The sequence below is a fragment of the Conger conger genome, chromosome 9, assembly GCF_963514075.1.
Source record: "Conger conger chromosome 9, fConCon1.1, whole genome shotgun sequence".
Classification (NCBI taxonomy): Eukaryota; Metazoa; Chordata; class Actinopteri; order Anguilliformes; family Congridae; genus Conger; species Conger conger.
In genome coordinates, this window is record NC_083768.1 from 31262018 (window position 1) to 31284783 (window position 22766).

General features: G+C 41.3%; 1 protein-coding gene across 2 annotated transcripts in view; it reads right to left on the reverse strand.

Moving 5' to 3' along the window:
* Window positions 1-22766, reverse strand: part of LOC133136142 (immunoglobulin lambda-1 light chain-like) — a 99102-nt gene that overhangs the window by 24053 nt on the left and 52283 nt on the right. Inside the window, exons 1-2 of one of the 2 annotated variants that reach the window (XM_061253396.1) lie at window positions 6594-6708; window positions 6078-6382 (exon numbers count right to left, since the gene is read on the reverse strand). The exons of the other annotated variant lie outside the window; for it this stretch is intronic. Coding sequence (XP_061109380.1) covers window positions 6078-6382; window positions 6594-6642 — 354 coding nt within the window. The 5' untranslated portion in view covers window positions 6643-6708. Of the gene's footprint in view, window positions 1-6077; window positions 6383-6593; window positions 6709-22766 lie in introns of those variants that run through there. 2 annotated transcript variants of the gene reach the window in all.

Consider the following 22766-nt stretch of genomic DNA (forward strand, 5'->3'; position numbering starts at 1 on the left):
GAAATCTAAAAGGTCATATTTTATAAACTAACCTGTAACTAAATTACGACCAGAGATATCATGGAGGGGCTTTAAGGAATCAATGTGATTGTGTATGTGTATATGATATTCAGAAAATTACAAGGGCAGTTGTTTTGTTTATCTAAATGTATATTTAAATGCTAAGATCAGGCATGGTATGATTTCTTGATTCTGTTTTTTGCTTTGATGCAGGTAATGCTGAGGTTTGTGTACGGCGGTTTGTGGCATCTATATCACTGTGGCTGTCCCAATAGGCACAATAGTAGATACCAGCATGTGTCTCTTCTACAGACAAAATCTTTAGACCATACTTCATGGCTCCTGAAATTCTTATGTTGTTTCTGTCAATAGTATCTAGTATACTGCCACTACTGGTAATGCAGAGCACTCGTTCCAAAGTTCCCCCTTCTTTCTTATGGTACCAGTGGATATAATTCCCTGAACTGAGGCCTGAGACTTTACAGGGAAATTCAACAGTATTCCCCTTAGATGTGGATATAGATATCATCTCCTGTAGCAATGTCGTCTGTGTTATGTACGGTGCAGAGAACCCAGACCACAGGATAATCAGGGGGCTGTGATGAATTGGTCTTTCAGACTGATAAACGCCTGATTGGCCTTCTCGTTCCACTTGAAGATACATTTGTTGGATGTGGGGGCAGTAAGAGGAGCAGCGGTGGTGCTGTAGTTCCGGATGAAACGACGGTAAAAGTTAGCAAACCCCAGGAAACATTGCAGGTCCTTGCGACTGGTGGGTTGAGGCCACTCGACCACTGTAACCTTCTTGGGGTCCATGCGGATGTTGCCGGTTGAAATGATGTATCCCAGGAACGAGGTGGTGGAAACGTGGAAGACACATTTCTCCGGTTTCACGAACAGACAGTTCTCTAGCAGGCGCTGAAGATCTTGACGAACGTGTTGGATGTGTTCCTCCTTGGACTTTGAGTGAATCAGGATGTCATCTAGGTATACGAAGACAAACATGTTAATCATGTCCCCCAACACATCGTTAATCAGTTTCTGGAAGACGGCAGGCGCATTAGTAAGACCGAACGGCATCACTAAGTATTCCCAATGGCCTGTAGGGGTGTTAAAGGCTGTTTCCACTCATCCCCCTCACGGATACGCACCAGATGGTAAGCATTGCGTAGGTCCAGCTTGGTGAAGATGGTAGCCTCCTGTAGCTGTTCGAATGCTGAGGCCATGAAGGGGAGAGGGTAGCGATTCTTGACGGTGATGTCGTTCAGGGCTCTGTAATCTATACATGGGCGTAAGGACCCATCCTTCTTGCCCACAAAGAAGAATCCTGCTCCAGCAGGAGATGATGACGGTCGAATGATGCCTGCAGCTAGAGACTCCCTGAGGTATTTCTCCATGGTCTCAGTCTCAGGACGGGACAGAGAGAACAGCCGTCCTCTGGACGGGGTGGTTCCTGGCAGTAAGTTGATGGCACAATCATAGGGTCGGTGCGGAGGTAGAGATGTGGCCCGAGACTTACAGAAGACCTCTCCAAGGTCCAGGTACTCAGGTGGGATCCCTTCCAGATCCGGAGCCTTCTCAGGAGTCCTTCTCGAGATGGGGGTGTGGGCTTGGCAAATCTCATGCCTCTCCCAGTCCACCTCAGGATTGTGTATCCCAAGCCAGGGATGGCCCAGGACGATGGGGGAATGAGGGGAATCTATGATGTGGAGCACCAGCTCCTCTTGATGGTTGCCGGAGATTAGCATCTTGAGAGGAATGCTTCTATGGGTGATGCTGGCCAGCCTCTGGCCGCTGAGTGAATTGGCCATCAGGGGCTGGGGCATCCGGGTAAGTGGAATGCCCCACCTGGTGGCCACCCCGTGGTACAGGAAACTTGCTTCAGCTCCGGAGTCGATAAGGGCGGAGACCTTCCTCGTCTGCCCCTCCCAGGAGATGGTAACCGGGAAAAAGCTGCGGTGTTTGGAGGAGACTTCAACAGGAGTCACACCCACTAGTGCTCCCCCAGTGACTAGTGGGCATTGGCTTTTCCTGGGCAGTTTGAGACAAAGTGCCCCTCCTGGCCGCAGTAGAGGCATAGCCGGCCACTCATCCTCCGCTCCTTCTCCTCACGGGTCAGCCGGGCACGATCCACCCTCATGGGCTCTGCCTCTCCGGTGTTGGTAGGGCGTTCCTCCTGGGGTGAGGGACTGGACCAGACTCTGGGGGTCTCCCCTTGAGACCGAACAGGACGACCTGGGCTCTGGAACTGGCGACGATCACGTAGGCGAGAGTCCACCCGGATGGCCAATGCGATGAGCCGCTCTAAGTCATCAGGGAGTTCCCAGGTCAGCAACTCGGCCTTGATTCGTTCAGCCAGGCCGTTTAGGAAGGTGTCGTAAAGGGCTTGGCTAGCCCAGCCACAGGATGTCGCCAGAGTCTGGAAGTCGATGGCAAAGTCCGACACACTGCGTTCCCCCTGACGCATGTGCAGAATCTCAGGCGCTGCTTTGCGACCATTCCTAGAGCGGTCGAACATTCACTTCATCTCTTCCATGAACAGCCCTGAAGTCTGGACACAGGGTAGTCCAGCCTCCCAGGCGGCCGTTCCCCACTTCATAGCACGTCTCGTGAGTTGTGTGATGATGTAGGCAACTCGGGATCGCTCAGTAGGGAAGGTAGAAGGCTGCAGCTGGAAGATGAGTTGGCACTGGGTAATGAAAGCCCGGCATTCTCCCGTTTCTCCGGCGTACTTCTCGGGGGGCGGAAGGCGAGGTTCACGCACTGGAGCAGGTGGTGCCGTGGGAGCAGCCGCAGCGCTGAGGGGTGGAGTGCCAAAATTGGGGTTCGCAGTCTGGAGGGTCACGGTCAGGTTAGCCAAACAGTCGGACACTGCCCGCAGCTGTTGAGCAAACGAGTCCAACTGCTGCTGCTGGTGTCCCAATGCAGCTCCGTGGTTCCCCAGCACGGACTGCAGCTGGGACTGGTCTGCTGGGTTCATTGTGGTCAGAAAATACTGTTATGTACGGTGCAGAGAACCCAGACGCAGACCACAGGATAATCCAAAAATTGTTTTTCAATGTTCAGTGGTCAAAAGCCAAGAGATCCAATACAAAGCCAAGAACGAAAAGCAAAAGAATAGTCGAAAAAAAAGCGAGAGGTCAAAATCCAGGAAATCACAGGGCGAAGGTACAAAAGGGCAAAAACAAACTCATAGTCAAAAATACAAAACAACACGTCGAAAAAACCAGAAGATCAGATGAAGAAACAAAACAAGAGGGCAAGGCAGGTACAGAAGTCAAGGCAAAGGGGTGTCTATCATGAATCTCAATAATAAGGCTTACACAAAATCGGCACTTACTACGATCAATGTTCTGACAAAGAAGCATACTGAGAATGGGGTTTAAATACAAGAGGGAAGGTGACAATCTAGGCGGGGCAGAGAAAAAGGTGGGCTAAACAAATAGACAACAGGTGGGGAAACATAATAGGGTAATAACATAATAACGGGAGGTAGACGAAAACGTGGACTGGATGCACAAAACAAAACATGTAAAACATACGGCTCCGGATTAGGGAGTAGACATTTGCATAGTTTGAAGACGTAATGATAGTTAGAGACAGGTGCGAAGACTTCGCTGAAACTCAACGAGTAATCAGGGATAGTATAGGGAGGCGGAGTTACAGAACAGTGCAGAAATACTAAGAGATTGCGTTAGTGAGTTAGTTACGTGAATATTTCTAAACTACCCAATAAAAGTGATTGTTAGTTAGTTAGTTAGACAGACAGTAAGTGTATTAATCGGATTAGTACTGTACAAAACCTAGATTAGTAGTAGTTAGTAAGAATCGTGCTTTAGAACATTTAACTACCAAGAAAAAGCAGGAAGTAAGAATCGCGAGTTTTAGAAGGAATGTTGAAAACCCGAAAACTACCGTAACCACCCGAATAGTGGGACACGCAGACAGGGGAGTGACTAGACTGGTAAACATTCAGACGCAGACATAACAAGGGAGGACAATAGAAAACTGTAATGGAAAACATAAACCAGGTAACTATGAAAAATGAATAATAAACAACAATAACATACGGAACAAATACAGTAACAGTCTGTGCTTCAGCCACTGAAGTCAAGAAAAAAAAATGAAAGATAATTATAAACAGTACAGTGAAACTACAGTAAAATCTTCAGTTTAACACTTATGTCCATAAAACACATTGTCACTTACCTACAAAAAGTGAGAAAAGAATGACCCCAGAGCCCAAGAACATCTTTTCTCCAGTTGATAGCTTTGTGCACTGTGTTCACTCAGGGGTAGATGGTGTGCGGTGTTAAGACAGTTTGTCTGGGCACAATGTGAAAGTCTTGTGATCAGTTAACCAATCACAGAGCTGTTGGCATACTGCATGCTACTTTGACTTAATCACAGATATATACACACACACACACACACACACACACACACACACACATACAAGGAGAGATAAAGACTTTTCGCTAGAGTTTGCAGTAACTATTCTGTGGTTGAGAGTTCATGTAGGAAAAGCCTGAGAGTTAAGGTGAAGGCTAAATAAATGATTGTGGCAACAGTCTGGCAAAGCATATGCTGGACACATGCAGATTGTGTTATCCTGAAATAATTAAGGATTAAATTAATAAATCAACAAAGCTATGCATCATTATAGATGTGCCTGGGACATAGATGTATTGTTTTTTTGTTTATTGGTATTTTTAGTTTGGCTAGGTAAGCAGTGTTTGGCTAGTTAAGTTTGGTCACTTTTGCTTTGTTGTTTGTTTGTTTGTTAAAAAAAAAAAAAGTTAGCATTTTCAATATGCCCTAAGACTGTTACGCTTTGGCAAAAAGTGTACTTGAGATTTCATGGCCGAAACTGTTATGTTCCTGTGTTCTGTGTGTTAGTTTATCATTATTGTTATTTATTATTTTTCATATTCATGTCTGGTGTTCTGTTTATATTCATTAGTCTTTGCACTCGTCTTCCCCTGTGATGTCTGAGTCTGAATGTTTACTTTTGGTTCCTCTGTTCCTTTTGGTTCCTCTGTTCCCCCCGGCATAACGAAAACGGTTGAAGTTTTGCAATACATCTGCGAGGCCTACAGTGCATCTAAATAGCAGACTACCTTCGGAGGAACTCCAAGGAATCTCATCTCTCTAGCCTCTTGACTATTCTCAAGTGAATATTTCTAAGGAAGTCAGTGAAAACACCTTTGGCTCCACAATAGAGGGCATCATCATTGTCACCACATTATTTATTTTAATCCGCAATACATCTAAATACATTCTCTAAATATTGTATTATTATTCAGAATGCTTATATATGAGGAGAGAACCTGCTTTTGCACAATAAATATCATGTTATGTAATGTGTTTGACTTGTTGATTGGGGTTTGAAATTTGTCAAATCCCGGTGTAGCCACAATAAGATCCGCACAGCCGTTGGGCCCTTGAGCAAGGCCCTTAACCCTGCATTGCTCCAGGGGAGGACTGTCTCCTGCTTAGTCTAATCAACTGTACGTCGCTCTGGATAGGAGCGTCCGCCAAATGCCAATAATGTAATGTAATGTAATGTAATGTCAAAATCATCAATCAATGGACCTCAATGAATATATTTGTATACATTCGTATATTAATATTGTCATCCTTGTAATTGTTTTCTTTCAATATTCTCGACCTGTCGGTATCTGAGGAGAGCACAAGCAGAGGGAGAGGTTGGGGATAACAGACAATTACATTCTGAATTGTATTCTTTATTATTCTTTAGTAAGCAAAATACAGCATTTTACACATAATAAGACCCATAATATAATTTAGTTTCCATGTGACCTTTTTGAGTCTCCAAATGTCCATTCTAGAAAATTTAGCTTAGAAAAAACAATTTTTGGTGATATTGTCATCAAACCACTTCCACTGTGTTGGAACTGCTGTAACGTTGACTGAGTAATTTATTTTGGGTATGTCATTTCCAAGCTTAAATGGGGTGATACTTAAGGGGTTAATTAAAGCAAAAAGCCTGCCGACTCCAGGTATATGTATAAGGGAGGTTTTGGTGTTACGCTCCGCTTAAGATCATCACAGTGGTATTGGTAGTAAGCGCAGTAATATAATGCAGAGTCTTCCGCAGTCACTTTTGATATGGTGAGACTACTTTTACCTCCCTTCAAACTTGCTGCAAATCTTCTTCGGAACGAATCTCCGTCAAAATTCACAGTGCTTGTTCCAGCTGTTATGTACAAAATGCGCTCACAACGGTCTTCCTTTTTACATTGGTACCAGTGGATGTGTTCGTTAGGATTTTTATCCAACACACATTCAACTATTGCGCTCCTTTTCCCCTTAACCAACACCCACGGCTTGGGGTAAGTAATCTGCGCCAAAGTACAACCTGAAATAGAAGAAAAACGAAACGAAAATATACATTTATTTTATCCATGTCTCAAAAACGTCCATGAAATAGCTGATCCATGTGTCATATAGGCAAACATTTTACACACACATATTATTATTATTATTATTATTTTTTTTTTTTAAATTTTTTTATTATTATTATTTTTTTTTAATTATTATTATTATAAAGTTAAAGGTGAAAATCTCACCGATCACAAGGTACAACGTGCATACGTGAATGAATGCGTCGTAATACATATTGGTGCACTGCAACAAGCGTTCTTTCCACTCGCCGTTTTCTCACTCAGTGTCTGACAATTCCAGTTGGCCTTTGTACGCAGCATTTTAAAGGTGGAGTCCGGATCCACTCACTGACGGAGTGACGGTTACGTAGATGACCGATACTCCAACATTTTGCACACCAAAAACAGCTGCAATGAGCTGCGCATACGGTAATTATCAGGGTAAGCGAAGGAATGACAAAGCAATTTGTATTTTTTTTTGGGGGGGGAAAGGTTCGACTCGACAACGAGCCGTATATTTTCAAATAGTGATGTCAATCTTTTAAATTGAGAAGTGGCAATGCAGTTCTGGACATGTTTCAATGGCTTAGACCAATAATTAATACTGTTATGCTCATTTTCCTGTAGTGATCAGAGATTTCACGTGATCAGAATGAGGCTTCATGAGAGGAAGAATTTGGCCAGTTTTTTTTGTTTGTTTTTTTTCAAATGCCTGAACCCACTGAATATTCAATATTAATAGTCAATGTAAAAAAAAAAAAATTATAGTTACCTATTTTTGTTCTCCATGACAAAATATGTTTAAGTAAAAATTTTTTACAATGCAACAATGAAATGAATATTTTTATTTGCCTGGAATGTTTGCACAAGTATAAAACCAGGGTTACCAATAATTGTGAAACCTGTCATTTGGGGAAATATATCTGCGATAATTATGATAAACATTTCTAAAATTTGGCGGCACGGATGGTGCAGTGGTTAGCACTGCCGCCTCACAGCAAGGAGGCCCTGGATTCAAATCCCCGTCGGCCGGGGCCTCTTTGTGCGGAGTTTGTATGTTTGCGTGGGTTTCCTCCGGGTACTCCGGTTTCCTCCCAGAGTCCAAAGACATGCAAGTTAGGCTGATTGGAGAGTCTAAATTGCCTATAGGTATGAGTGTGCGAGTGAATGGTGCGTGTGCCCTGCGATGGACTGGCGACCTGTCCAGGGTGTTTTCCTGCCTTTCGCCCAATGTATGCTGGGATAGGCTCCAGCCCCCCTTCAACCCCGTACAGGATAATCGGGTTAGGATAATGAATGAATGAATTAATACATTTCTAAAATTCTGGTGCTGAATTGCCACCTAGGTTGGTAGTGGCACAGTCTTTGATACATATGATCTACATGAGTCCTTCTGCAATTTGTACATTTGCAAAATGGAGGCTGGATTTAAAGTGTGGTGAAATATATATTGCACAATTTATATGTATTCATATTCAATTATCTTTAAGAATCTTGGCCTCTCAGAACTGTTGAAGGGAAGCTTACTGAGGGCACCAGCCACATTTAATCCAATTTGTCCTTATGGGGCCTATTACTATTTTGCTAAAAGCACCCCATATGGGCCATATTGCACTATATGACAGCATGCCTATCCATCGAAAGTGTTGGTTTCTATCATTGCAGTCAACCTAAATTTGGGGTGAAAGTTGACAATTGGGCATGCTCAGCCATTTTGGCTAATTTAGTTTGTTCTGTGGTCATCTTTGGTTATATTAAATATATGTGTGCAGGGGCATGTATAAACATCACAGAAACATTGTAGAAGTAGCCTACAAAAGTTTGCTTTAAAAAAAAGTACATTAATTAGTGTTCTGTGAGCAAATTTATTCAGGAGGTGGTACATACAGTCAGGTCCAGAATTATTGACACCCTTGATGAAAATTAGCAAAAAAGACTGTGGAAAACAAATAATACCATTACTCAGATATATTGTAATGTGGAAAATATTTTACTTTATTAATGATTCAATGGAATCAACCAAAATCAACAATCTTTCAAATTATACATTTCTTTCCAAAAAAAAACGGTTTCACAATTACTGGCACCCCTGTTTTTAGTACTTGGTGAGCCTACCGTGGCAAGGAGCCTATTTCTATAATGTTTAATAAGGTTGGAGAACATATTTGCAGGGATCTTGGACAATTCCTCCATGCAGAACCTTTCAAGATCCTTCATATCCTTAGGTTTGCGCTTATGGACTGCCCTCTTCAATTCAGACCACATGTTTTCGATAGGGTTTAAGTCCGGAGACTGAGATGGCCATTGCAAAACAGTGATTTTGTTTTCACGGAACCATTTCTGTGTTGATTGTGAAGTATGTTTGGGGTCATTATCTTGTTGGAAGGTCCACCTATGGCCAAGTCTCAGCTTCCTGGCAGAGACAACCAGGTGTATGACTAAAATGTCCTGGTATTTGGTGGAATTCATTATGCCATTGATCTTCACAAGAGCCCCTGGACCACTGGCAGCAAAACAGCCCCAAAGCACCAATGATCCACCACCATATTTGACGGTAGGTATGAGGTGCTTTTCCTGGCATGCATCCCTTTTTTGACGCCAAAAATGCCGACTGTGTACATGGCCAAAAAGTTAAATTTTGGTCTCATCTGACCATAGCATCCTACTCCTCCTATAGTTCCAATGACGTTTTGCAAACTCCAGACGCTTGAATTTGTTGGTTGCTCTCAGTAAGGGCTTTCTTCGTGCAATCCTTCCAAAGAACCTGTTGGTATGGAGGTGGTGTCTTATGGTTGATTTTGACACTTTGTGACCCCAAGACGCAACTAAAGTCTGCAGTTCTTGAACTGTGGTCCTTGGGTTCTTCTTTGCCTCCCTCACCATCTTCCTCACTGTGTGGGGGCCACATACACTTGCGTCCTCTTCCTGGCAAGTTTACAACTGTTCCAGATGTTTGAAACTTTTTGATTATTGCCCTAACAATGGTTAGTGGTATGTTTAACCGTTTATCTATTTTTTTTTCATTTGTGTAGGTCAACAACCATCTGTCTCTTTTGATTTGACAGTTCTTTGACTTTCCCTTTGGTGATGGATGACAATGAGATTTTACATGTGTGTTACCTCATTTTTATACCCTAGGGAAACAAGAAGTGATGGAAGGCCACAATACAGTTTAGTTTTATTTTTATCTTCAAGGGTGCCTATAATTTTGACACCTACGTTTTTCATAAAAAATAGTACTATTCAATAAAAAGAAAAGAAAAATTCGAATAATTAGGATAAAAGTATGTCATTTTCACATATGTTTGGACATAAAGTATCGCTCATTATCTGTGTTGTTTATTTTGTACAGCCTTTTTTGCTCATTTTCATCAAGGGTGCCAATAATTCTGGACCTGACTGTATATGTATGCAACAAGAACAACTTTTGGTAATGCTTTATTTTACAGCCCATTAATTACCAAGTATTTACTGGGGAAGTACACAGTTTCGTGTGTAATTATTAGGTTACTACTTTGAGTTCTGTGGTAAGTGCTATGAAACAAAGTCACTAAGTACCATATGCATTATGTAAATATATTTTACAGTCCATTTCATAGTACTTACCTCTGAAATCAAAGTAGTTGCACAGTAAAATAAAGCATTACCCAAGTTTGTGACAGATTCAGTTATCAGGAGAGGGAGCTGCTCTTGTAGTCTAGAATTTTTGAGAGTGAAGTACAAATAAAATGCTGTAGAATTATATATACTGTATATGTAATAGAGCCTAGGCTAATATACATGTTGAGGTTGTGCCAAAGTGTTATGAATAAGCACTATGATTTTTTTGACCTCACAATAAGCATTATTAATAAGTAGCATTATTAATATAATACTGACTTACATATTAGGCCTAATGCCAGATTTACTCAGAATTTTCACAACTTGCCTGAGTTAGAGTTTAGTACCAGATCCAAACACATTATACAAATGTCCGTCATCACACTATCAGAAAAATGAATACAATATCTGACCCAAGTACTTTCACAATATCTATCTGAAAAGTTTCTATCCCACCCTAAAATACCTGTTAAATACTAATGATCAAAATAGCCAATAACAGATTCATTCATACTCTGTCTATATGCAATGTCTATATGTCAGTATGCAATGAGCTATAGTTAAATGTTGCTTGTCATATGCAATATGTTACTCTTGACAAATTTTGTTACAGAACCAAACAAGTGTATGAATTCTTTCCATGGTTACCCAACACAGTGTTCAAGCTATGTTATATGTTTTTTTTATTATCAGTTTGTCCATTCTGGAATTCTTCTACACTGTATAATGAAATTTTGTAAGGACAATGCAACATAGTTATGTTTCTGTTGAAACATTTGTTGCACAGATAGCTACTGCTTCATATGTTTATGTCTCGCATTCTCATTTAGCTTTAGTGGCACGGATGGTGCAGTGGGTAGCGCTGCCGCCTCTTAGCAAGGAGGTCCTGGGTTCGAATCCCCGTCGGCCGGGGAGTCTCTGTGCGGAGTTTGCATGTTCTCCCCGTGTCTGCGTGGGTTTCCTCCAGGTACTCTGGTTTCCTCCCACAGTACAAAGACACGCAGGTTAGGCTGATTGGAGAGTCTAAATTGCCCATAGGTATGCGTGTGTGAGTGAATGGTGTGTGTGGCCTGCGACCTGTCCAGGGTGTATTCCTGCCTTTCGCCCAATGTATGCTGGGATAGGCTCCAGTTCCCCTGCGACCCTGTTCAGGATAAGCAGGTGAGGATCATGAATGAATGAACTATTGATAATTGACCATAGCAGCTAATGTCAAAATAAAACATACCTGTTACTGTAAGCTTTGTGCCAGTTCCTAAAATCTGAGCCCCAAGGTCCCACTGCTGCTCATAGCATTGCCAAAACAGACATAATACAACAATGCAAGAACATTAGATATAGAAACTATTAACTTGCAGTAATGAAAGAAGGATGCTTATGTGTTCCATGCTTACCTGTGACTATGAGTTCCTACTGTGTTGAAAGCATAAACAACTCTAAAGACCACAAAGACTCGAATCATTGCAAAAATACTCTCCTTTTCGCAATAGTTTTTCATAATTTGATACCACCAGCCTTCTTCATTTCCCAAACTGACATGACTGGCCCCGGATGACCAGTCATTTCTGTTTTGCTGGATATGACAGTTCGTCCTGCAGGAGTGTCACCTGCATCTCAGTCACTGATCAAAAGAAGAATTGAATGCTATGTAACACATCCATAGTTCTGTAAATACGTAAACAATGTATTTTTACCAACTCCTTCCCTCTGAAATTATAAAATGACATATAAAAAGGCATAACTTACTTGAAATTAGGATACACAGAACTGCTGCTCACTAGATGTTTTTTGTTTTTCAAATTATTTGTTTGTTTTGTGTGAAAATCCAAGAAGACCAGCAGTTTCTGAGATACTGAAATCACCCTGTCTGGCACCAACAATCATTCCATGGTCAAAGTCACTTAGATAAAATTTTTTCCCCATGCTGGTGGTTGATGTGAATATTAACAGCAGCTGCTGAACCGTATCTGCATGATTGTATGCATTGTATCGCTGCCACACAATTGGTTGATTTGATAATCACATTAATAAGTAGGTTCCTAATAAAGTGCTCAGTGAGTGTATTCAGAAATCATACTGGATGCTTCATTAAAAAATATTGATTAAAAAAAAAAAAAATTTGAAGGGGTCAACTCTAATTTGGAAATCTAAAAGGTCATATTTTATAAACTAACCTGTAACTAAATTACGATCAGAGATATCATGGAGGGGCTTTATAGAATCAATGTGATTGTGTATGTGTATATGATATTCAGAAAATTACAAGGGCAGTTGTTTTGTTTATCTAAATGTATATTTAAATGCTAAGATCAGGCATGGTATGATTTCCTGATTCTGTTTTTTGCTTTGATGCAGGTGATGCTGCCGTTTGTGTACGTCAGTTTATGGCATCTATATCACTGTGGCTGTCCCAATAGGCACAATAGTAGATACCAGCATGTTTCTCTTCTATAGTCATAATCTTTAGATAACACTTCATGCCTCCTGAAATTCTTTCCGTGGAGATTATGTTGCGTATATTATCATTGAGCGCATGTTTCAAAGTTCCCCCTTCTTCCTTATGGTACTGTCGTGTCTGGGAGATCTTTTGTTCTGTGAATTTTCCCCTACAGTACCAGTGGATATAATCACTCGAATGAATGCCTAAGACTTCACAGGAAAATGTAACCGTATTCCCATTAGATGCAGATATAGATATCATCTCCGGTAGCAATATCTTCTGTGCTTCAGCCACTGAAGTCAAGAAAAAATGTGAAAGATATTTATTTACAGTACAGTGAAACAACAGTAAAATCTTAAATTGAACACTTATTCAGCCACATGTCCATAAAACACATTGTCACTTACCTACACAAAGTGAGAAAAGAATGACCCCAGAGCCCAAGAACATCTTTTCTCCAGTTGATAGCTTTGTGCACTGTGTTCACTCAGGGGTAGATGGTGTGCTGTGTGAAGACAGTTTGTCTGGGCACAACGTGAAAGTAGTTTGCAGTAACTATTCTGTGGTTGAGAGTTCATGTAGGAAAAGCCTGAGAGTTAAGGTGAAGGCTAAATAAATGATTGTGCAAACAGTCTGGCAAAGCATATGCTGGACACATGCAGATTGTGGTATCCTTAAATAATTAAGGATTAAATTAATTAATCAACAAAGCTATGCATTTTTTGATAGGAGATTATAGATGTGCCTGGGACATAGATGTATTGCTTTCTCAGTTTTGATAAATTGCATAATAATGCAATTCTAATGGATAAAATGTCCATTGTTTACTTAGAATGTCTCTGGAGGAATTATTATTGTGGTCTGTTTTGCCACTGCATACTTCTACAAAAGTACTTGTACATTTGGATGCTATTATACATGTTTTGTGTAGGCTCTCTAGAACAAGAAAAGCCCACATACAAACTTCTCTGAACAGGTGTGATCCCCATCCATGAGCAAAATATACAGTATAACTTCAGTTGAGCCTAGAACCGGCTAGTGGTATGGTATTGAAGTAATGACTGAAAGAATCTTACCTCATGATATTACGTTTCCAATGGTGTATAGCTTGTTTGTTATCTTTTTGCCTGTGTAACGAAACACTAGCATCTTCAATATGCCCTAAGACTGTTACACTTTTGCAAAAAGTGTTCTTGAGATTTCATGGCCAAAACGGTTGAAGTTTTTGCAAGACATCTGCGAGGCCTACAGTGCATCTAAATAGCAGACTACCTTTGGAGGAACACATCTCTCTAGTGTTGAAGTTTGAAATGCTCTTATTGAAAACCATGTTTACAATAATGATCAAGTTTGATTTAAATGCTTTTATTAAAACTGTGAAATAGTTAAGTTAATTGAGAATAAGTGAATAAGTCAGTAATTAGAACTGTGTGTCTGTTCAAACACATTGAGCTGCAAAGTACAGAGTTTGTTTAATGAAAGTGCAGAGAACACTTAATCAGGTGTTTTGCAAACCATGCCATTGGATACAACCTGTTTTGAGTGATGCAGGTCAAGCAATGTGGGTCTTTGCAGAGAAATATTTTGAGTTAGTGATCACCAGTCAATTTGCCTGCGTCATTATAGAGGCGAAAGGTTAAGACAGCTCAGCTTTCATAGAGGCACTGCTGAGGGCTGATGGGACACGGTGTTTTACCCTGAATAGGACCAGTGCGCAGAACTAAAATACAGGTAAACAGTCACCTTTTTTATAAAAGTCTGTGAGGGCGTTACCCGTGGTCCATCGGCTTTTGGCAGTGCCTGTGAAGGAGTGACAGATACCTGTGGGTGAGTTGTGGCTTTTGAAAAGGAGTGATGTTGAAAAGCATGAATGTAGTGATGATAGGAAATGAGCCTTATAGCTAACCAAAACTGGTGAGAAGTCGTATTGGGTATTACTGACGGTCGGTGCAGTGCACACATGTGGGCGTACAGACTTGTACGTATATTGTGGATTTCCAAGGGGGAGAACAAATTGGTTGTTCTCATACATAATAAAAATAATATATATAATAAAAATGATAAAAAAATATTGTGAATTTTCCAAGAGCTAGAACAAAGTGGTTGTTCTCATATATAATTAAAATATATAATTAGAAGAAATTGGAAAACATTCCATTATCATTTATATTTATTTTATTTTCTTTTTATTTTCTTTCCCCTTTTTCGGTTCTTTTATTCAGTTTTTGGGGAAAAGCAAATGCAACGAAGAAAGGTTGATCTTGTGATGTTGACGGACTGCTCAGAAACATTAGATAAGATTGTAACTCCCCTGGACCTTATGTTCAAACATTTAAAAAATATTTTAAAATATATTATTAATTAATGGATAATAATAATAAAAGGATAAGGCTGGAACATTTAAACCTGATTGCTTGGAGAGCTTTGAGGCTGTGTTGATTGAGAAAGAAAAGAGCCCAGGCTGGGGGAAGAAAAATTAGATTAAAATATGTACCGACAACATTTTAATCTGTTGCAGAGGCGTCAGGACTGGCTTGGCAGAAGGACTGAAGCTACCAGGAAGAAGCAGAGAGGGGTGCCCTGGAAGGAGGAGCTTCCCAGTGATGCAGAACCAAGCTGCCCTGCCCTCATTGAGAAACCACCACCTTATTCTGGAGCTTCCCCTGCTGGAGGAATGTACCCTGACATTGAGGAGGTCCAAATGATGGTAAGTCAAGTAAATCAATCTGACATTTCCATTACAGATGGAAGGAGGCCTGCAGGTGGAAGGATGACTCAGCGTGAAGGGACTTATCAGGCCAGCTGAGCACCTCCAGTCCTCCCCACCAGTAGGACACCAGCAGCCCTTCCAGAATTCAACACCCCTCCTTGCAAAGCGCCTGTTCATTACAGAGTGATGACCTACGCAACAGCCAGCATAGGAGGAGGATCCATGGCCCATCAGGAGCCTTGCCAGAAGCAAGAGCGCCCCCTAAAGGCCGGAATTGGAAAAGAGAGTTTTATCCTATTGTACCAGACCCATCAACATTACTCACCAAAATCCAACCTTCAACAACCCATTACACTGTCATAGACTTGTGCTCATCATCTGATCTGTTTACAAACCTCCTCAGTACCCCAGACATGACTTTGTTTGTAGACGGCTCATCATTTATTGACCCCAACATCAAAATAGGAAATCAGGATTTGCTATTGTCACTCAACACTCACCTTTCACTTATCACACTGTAATGGAATCAGCGCTAGCTTCAGGAACTGCCCAGCAGGCAGAGATAGTAGCACTGGCTAGAGCCTGCCAGTTGGCAGAAGGGAAGTCTATCTATAGTGACTCTGCCTATGCTTGTGGGGTGGTACATTCTTGGGGGGCCACTTGGGCGTGTCGTGGGTTTTTAACAGCAACTGGTACACCGGAAAAAAAAAAAAGAAAGAAAAAAGAAAAAAAAAGAGATCTCTGCCTTACTCAAGGCAATAAAACTACCATCAAAGCTAGACGTGATCAAAAAAACAAAACAAGAAAAAAAACAAGAAAAAATAAAACAAGACCCTGTTTCCCAGGGCAACGCGCACGTGGATGCTGCAGCTAAAAGAGCTGCTGACCTACCATCTTGGCCTGCTAATCAGGCCCTTGTAATTGAAATACAGGAATTTACTTTGCCAGAACTTCTGGAGGTACAGTAGTCTGCCTCCACAACAGAGCAAGAACTCTGGAAATTCAGAGGTTGCTCTAAAGATCCTGTCACTGACATATGGCGCCACAGCTACACGGGCAAAGTTGTTGCCCCAAACTCCCTGTTGCAACTCCTATGCAGACTGGCTCACGGTGTGTGCCGCTCTGCAAGGGGGGAGATTATCTGGAACATTATTTTTGTTTTTCTCCTAATTTAACCAAAACAGTTACCAATTGGATTTCACACATTCCAATTTTTTGTTTTTCTCCAAATTTAACCGAAGAAGTTATCAATTGATTTCACACTGTTAAATTTGCAAAGAAACCGATGTGCACAAAGGGATTATCCACCCAACCAGGAAGCATGGCCCCTGCCCAAGGCCCATTCACCATCTAGTGATGGAGTACATAGATACCATCCACAGTCTGCCGCCATAGTTGAGAGATGCAACGGCATTCTCAAAAAAATCCATCCATCCATCCATTATCTGAACCCGCTTATCCTGATCAGGGTCGCAGGGGGGCTGGAGCCTATCCCAGCATACATTGGGCGAAAGGCAGGAATACACCTTGGACAGGTCGCCAGTCTATCACAGGGCACACACACCATTCACTCACACACTCATACCTACGGGCAATTTAGACTCTCCAATCAGCCTAACGTGCATGTCTTTGGACTGTGGGAGGAAACCAGAGTACCCGGAGGAAACCCACGCAGACACGGGGAGAACATGCAAACTCCGCACAGAGAGGCCCTGGCCGACGGGGATTCGAACCCAGGACCTCCTTGCTGTGAGGCGGCAGTGCTACCCACTGCACCATCCGTGCCGCCCTCTCAAAAAAAAAAAAAAAAAAAAAAAAAAAATATATATATATATATAATAATAATAATCAAAGCATGCAAAGAGAGAGGAATATCATGAATCAAGTGCCTACTCCTAGCTCTCATGGCCATGTCATTATCATGGCCAGTGTTTTTAACACACCTGACACTCCATGAAATGATTACGGGGAGGGTAATGAATGTTCCAGCAACCAGGCCCATTATGGGAGAAGTAAGTTTGGAGGTGTTAGAATCAGAACTTGGGGGGTACTTGAAAAACTTAAATTGGGTTGTCAGTGTCGTTTCTTCCCAGAACAAAAAGGCCAAAGCACCATCACCAAAAGCAGAGGAAGGGGAACAGCTGAAAGAAATCCCCGGCGACTGGGTCTATGTGAAGAAATTCAAGCAGAAGTGGAAACACCCCAGACAAGTGGGACCCTATCAGGTGATATTTTCCACACCCACAGCAGCGCAGAAATCACACCATGGATACACCTAGCCCATTGCCGAAAAACCCCAGACCCAACTGACCACGATCAGAACTCCACCCCCTAGACCCTGTAAAAGGGTTTTAAAATGGGCTTTTGCGATAGGACATCTTGGATTACTTACACTAATATTCTTTGCCTTTGTGAGGGAAAATGCCCTCTTTAACATTCCACAGGTGAGCATCGTCTGATGAAACAGATCCACAGTAAAACAACGATAGCTATACTTGAGTTTAACTTTTGTATTTATTTGCTAAGAAATAACACAGAGTGAGAAAGCTTACCTGCTTTCTGATTTGAATCAGACATAGACCCTTGAGCAAGGCCCTTAACCCTGCATTGCTCCAGGGGAGGATTGTCCAATCAACTGTACGTTGCTCTGGATAAGAGCGTCTGCCAAATGGCATTAATGTAATGTAATGTAACATGAAGCTGGCTACTAACTTTTATCAGTATTTTGTCTTCTGATTACCCCTTGTTTTATTTTTGTTTTTTTTATTCCTGATTTTTTTCCCTTTTTGGTAGCCAATTATACCCCGTCTGATTCAATTAGAGCTAGTATTAGATACACTGCCCACAACCTGTCCCTCGGCGGCCCGAAGGAGAACGATACGCCTTCTTCAAGCCGTCTCGTCTCATGGCTGTGACCGTGACCGTGATTCCGAGGCACCCAAGGTGCTTATTGTGCAGCAATCTACTAACCCTGCCAAGTCCCTCCCTCTGGAGCAGCAAGCCAATTATGCTGGGAATCGAACCCCAGTCCCCGGTCCCCGGTGTGCAACTGCAGTCAACTGCAACCACAAGTCTGCTGCATCTTAGCCTGTTGCGCCACCGTGGCCCCATGATTACCCCTTGTTGACCTTGCTGTAAGACCGGAATGTGTTAGCTACCCCCTCCTAGGAGAAGCAGAGACATTAAGGTCAAAGGCTGTCTGTCTGCTGAGAGCAAGAGAGAATGACTCCTAGTAAGCACTTAATTCAGAAAGTGGGCTAATAGTAATAAGGATTAAAAATAATCATGTCATTGTCTTGTTAACACACATTGTCAATTAAGAATCAATTAAGGAAATGACCCTTACATTTGGAGGCTCCAGCGAGAGACAACACACAACCAGGTATGCTGACACCAGGAAAATGGAACCATTGGTCCTTACAATGCCAGTAGAGAATGGAAGGGAGGGTGGTACTATTGTCTTTGTAATGTAGTTTATTTATTGACTGATCTAGTCTCATAGCGGTCACTAATATTTAACCCAATTAACATTCTTTCAGCAACACCAGAAGGACAAGCATGCCGATACCTTTGCCCGTGCTGAATTCCGTCTTCGGGTTAGCATGGGGTTTTACAGTATTAGATATGCATAACGCAGTGGCAGGGTTAGTGTGGGATTTTACAGTATTAGATATGCATAACGCAGTGGCAGGTTTAGTGTGGGGTTTTACAGTATTAGATATTCATCACCCAGTGGCAGGGTTAGCGTGGGGTTTTACAATATTAGATATGCATAACGCAGTGGCAGGGTTAGCGTGGGATTTTACGGTATTAGATAGGCATAACGCAGTGGCAGGGTTAGTGTGGGGTTTTACAGTATTAGATATGCATAACGCAGTGGCAGGAGGAGTGTGGGGTTTTACAGTATTAGATATGCATAACGCAGTGGCAGGTTTAGTGTGGGGTTTTACAGTATTAGATATTCATCATGCAGTGGCAGGGTTAGCGTGGGGTTTTACAGTATTAGATATGCATAACGCAGTGGCAGGGTTAGTGTGGGGTTTTACAGTATTAGATATGCATAACGCAGTGGCAGGAGGAGTGTGGGGTTTTACAGAATTAGATATGCATAAAGCAGTGGCAGGGTTAGCGTGGGGTTTTACAGTATTAGATATGCATAACGCAGTGGCAGGAGGAGTGTGGGGTTTTACAGAATTAGATATGCATAAAGCAGTGGCAGGGTTAGCGTGGGGTTTTACAGTATTAGATATGCATAACGCAGTGGCAGGAGGAGTGTGGGGTTTTACAGTATTAGATATGCATAACGCAGTGGCAGGGTTAGTGTGGGGTTTTACAGTATTAGATATGCATAACACAGTGGCAGGGTTAGTGTGGGGTTTTACAGTATTAGATATGCAAATCGCAGTGGCAGGGTTAGTGTGGGGTTTTACGGTATTTGATATGCATAACGCAGTGGCAGGGTTAGTGTGGGGTTTTACGGTATTTGATATGCATAACGCAGTGGCAGGGTTCGCGTGGGGTTTTACGGTATTAGATAGGCATAACGCAGTGGCAGGGTTAGTGTGGGGTTTTACAGTATTAGATATGCATAACGCAGTGGCAGGAGGAGTGTGGGGTTTTACAGTATTAGATATGCATAACGCAGTGGCAGGAGGAGTGTGTGCGATCACAGGAGACTCCGGTTGCACCTACATCCCCCAGAATAGTGCTGATAATGGGACCCTAGATAAGCTCAAAGAAATTTGAGACAGCAAAGGGATCTGAGATCAATACAGACTGGAATCCCTCCCTGGTTTGGTAGCGTAGGCCCTTGGTTAGGGAATTTAATAGCACCAGTCTTAGTGATACTCACAATTTTATTTTGCATAATGCCTTGTTTGCTGTGCTTTTTGAAGAACATGTTCCACAGGATGTTTCAAAACAATCTCATAATGTTACAGCAGACACATATCCCCCAGGCTCAAAGAAACCCGGACAGTCCTAGGAAAATGAATCCCAATTCTTGTGATGACAGACATTATTAATAATTTTATATATCACTAAATAATCTGTAGCCTCAAATAAAATAATAATATAATAATGCTGTAATTATCGATAACTCTGATCCTGAAAATCCAAGTGAATGTGACGATGATGAAAGGCACTGCTTCAATTATGATTATGAGTAAGTATTGTCATAAAACACAAAACCACACAAACATGTAAGATGCAGCACATAGAGACAAAGATGAAGACTTACGGACGATGATGACTAAAACACAGGATGGGAAACAACCTCCTGACATTTGAAGGCCTTTGATAGATTAGATGCACTGACATAGAGGTAACAATAAATAAATAGGCCTGATTGCGACGGCTGAGTGATATACTAGTAACCTCTAGTAAAATCATAGGAAAAGAACTGATGTTATACTCATTTCTCTTATGCTTATTTAAAAACTATGATTGATATATAGGATTGTTACTGTAATTGATGGATGAAATCATGAATGTAGTTGTAAGATTAAATGATTGATGTTATTGATAGTTAAAATGATTGATGTTATCGATAGCTAATGAATTTGGGGATGCTAAAATAATTAATAAAAGACTGATAACGTTAAAGTTAACTCTCAAGAATGTGAGACCTAGTGGTCTCAAAGGGGGAATGTTGAAGTTTCACCAGTCAATTTGCCTGCGTCATTATAGAGGCAAAAGGTTAAGACAGCTCAGCTTTCATTGAGTGACAGAAAATATTAAGGCGGGTTAAGAGAGACAATGTGATATTATATGTCAAATGATTGGCTAGCTGTAATGTATAAAGACCAGGATACTTCCTACTGTTACTTTGGAATTCTCTGGTCTCTGGAAGCTTCTTGCACGGAGCACACAGATTCCCCAGATTAATCTGTTTTATTTTAAACTTAAGATTTGTAATGAGCAACTATTGACTCTGAATATTTCTTCAACATCATTGCTGCCAATACAACTTCATCCACATAAATGGGACGAGGAGGAAAAGCTACAAAAAATGTTTCCTCAACACTCGCCTCTTGAATATTCTCAAGTGAATATTTCTGAGGAAGTCAGTGAAAACACCTTTCGCTCCACAATAGAGGGCATTTTCATTGTTGTCACCTCATTTAAAAAAAATCAGTGATACATCGAAATACATTCTGAAAATATTGTATTATTATTCAGTATGCTTATATACCTGCTTTTGCTCAATAAATATCATGTGAAATTGTGCAATGTGCTTGACTTGTTGATTGGGGTTTGAGTCTCCAAATGTTCATTCTAGAAAATATAGCTCAGAAAAAAACTATGCAGAAAGCTCATTTTTGGTGATATTGTCATCAAATCTCCCACTTCCACTGTGTTGGAACTGCTGTAACTTTGAGTAATTCTGACACTTGAAAATGTTATTTTGGGTATGTCATTTCTAAGCTTGTGTTAAATGGGGTGATACTTAAGGGGTTAATCAAAGCAAAAAGCCTGCCGACTCCAGGTATATCTGTAAGGGAAGTTTTGGTGTTACGCTTCGCTTAAGATCATCACAGTGGTCTGAGTAGTAAGCGCAGTAATATAATGCAGAGTCTTCCGCAGTCACTTTTGATATGGTGAGACTACTTTTACCGTCCTTCAAACTTGTTGTAAATTTGCTTCGTAACAAATCGTTGTCCAACTTCACAGTTTTTGTTGCAGCTGCTATGTACAAAATGCGCTCACAAGGGTCTTCCTTTTTACATTGGTACCAGTGGATAAGTGTGTTAGGATTTTCATCCAACACACATTCAACTATTGCGCTCCTTTTCCCCTTAACCAACACCCACGGCTTGGGGTAAGTAATCTGCGCCAAAGTACAACCTGAAATAGAAGAAAAACGATACATTTCACATTTATGTTATCCATGTCTCAAAAACGTCCATGAAATAGCTATCCATGTGTCATATAGGTAAACATTTTACACACACACACACACACACACACACACACACAAGTTAAAGGTGAAAATCTCACCCAGCACAAGGTATAACGTGCATACGTGAATGATTGCGTCGTAATACATATTGGTGCACTGCAACAAGCGTTCTTTCCACTCGCCGTTTTCTCTCACTCAGTGTCTGACAATTCCAGTTGGCCTTTGTACACAGCATTTTAAAGGTGGAGTCCGGATCCACTCACTGACGGAGTGACGGTTACGTAGATGAGCGATACTCCAACATTTTGCACACCAAAAACAGCTGCAATGAGCTGCGCATACGGTAATTATCAGGGTAAGCGAACGAATGACAAAGTAATTTGTATTTTTTTTGCGGGGAAAAAGGTTCGACCGTATATTTTCAAATAGTGATGTCAATCTTTTAATCTTTTAAATGCAGTTCCAAACGATGCGTCCATCTGGACATGTTTCAATGGCTTAGACCAATAATTAGTACTGTTATGCTCATTTTCCTGTAGTGATGAGAGATTTCACGTGATCAGAATGAGGCTTCATGAGAGGAAGATTTTGGCCAGTTTTTTGTTTTGTTTGTTTGTTTTTTCAAATGCCTGAACCCACTGAATATTCAATATTCAATCTAAAAATAGTCAATGTAAAAATATATATTTATAGCTACATATTTTTGTG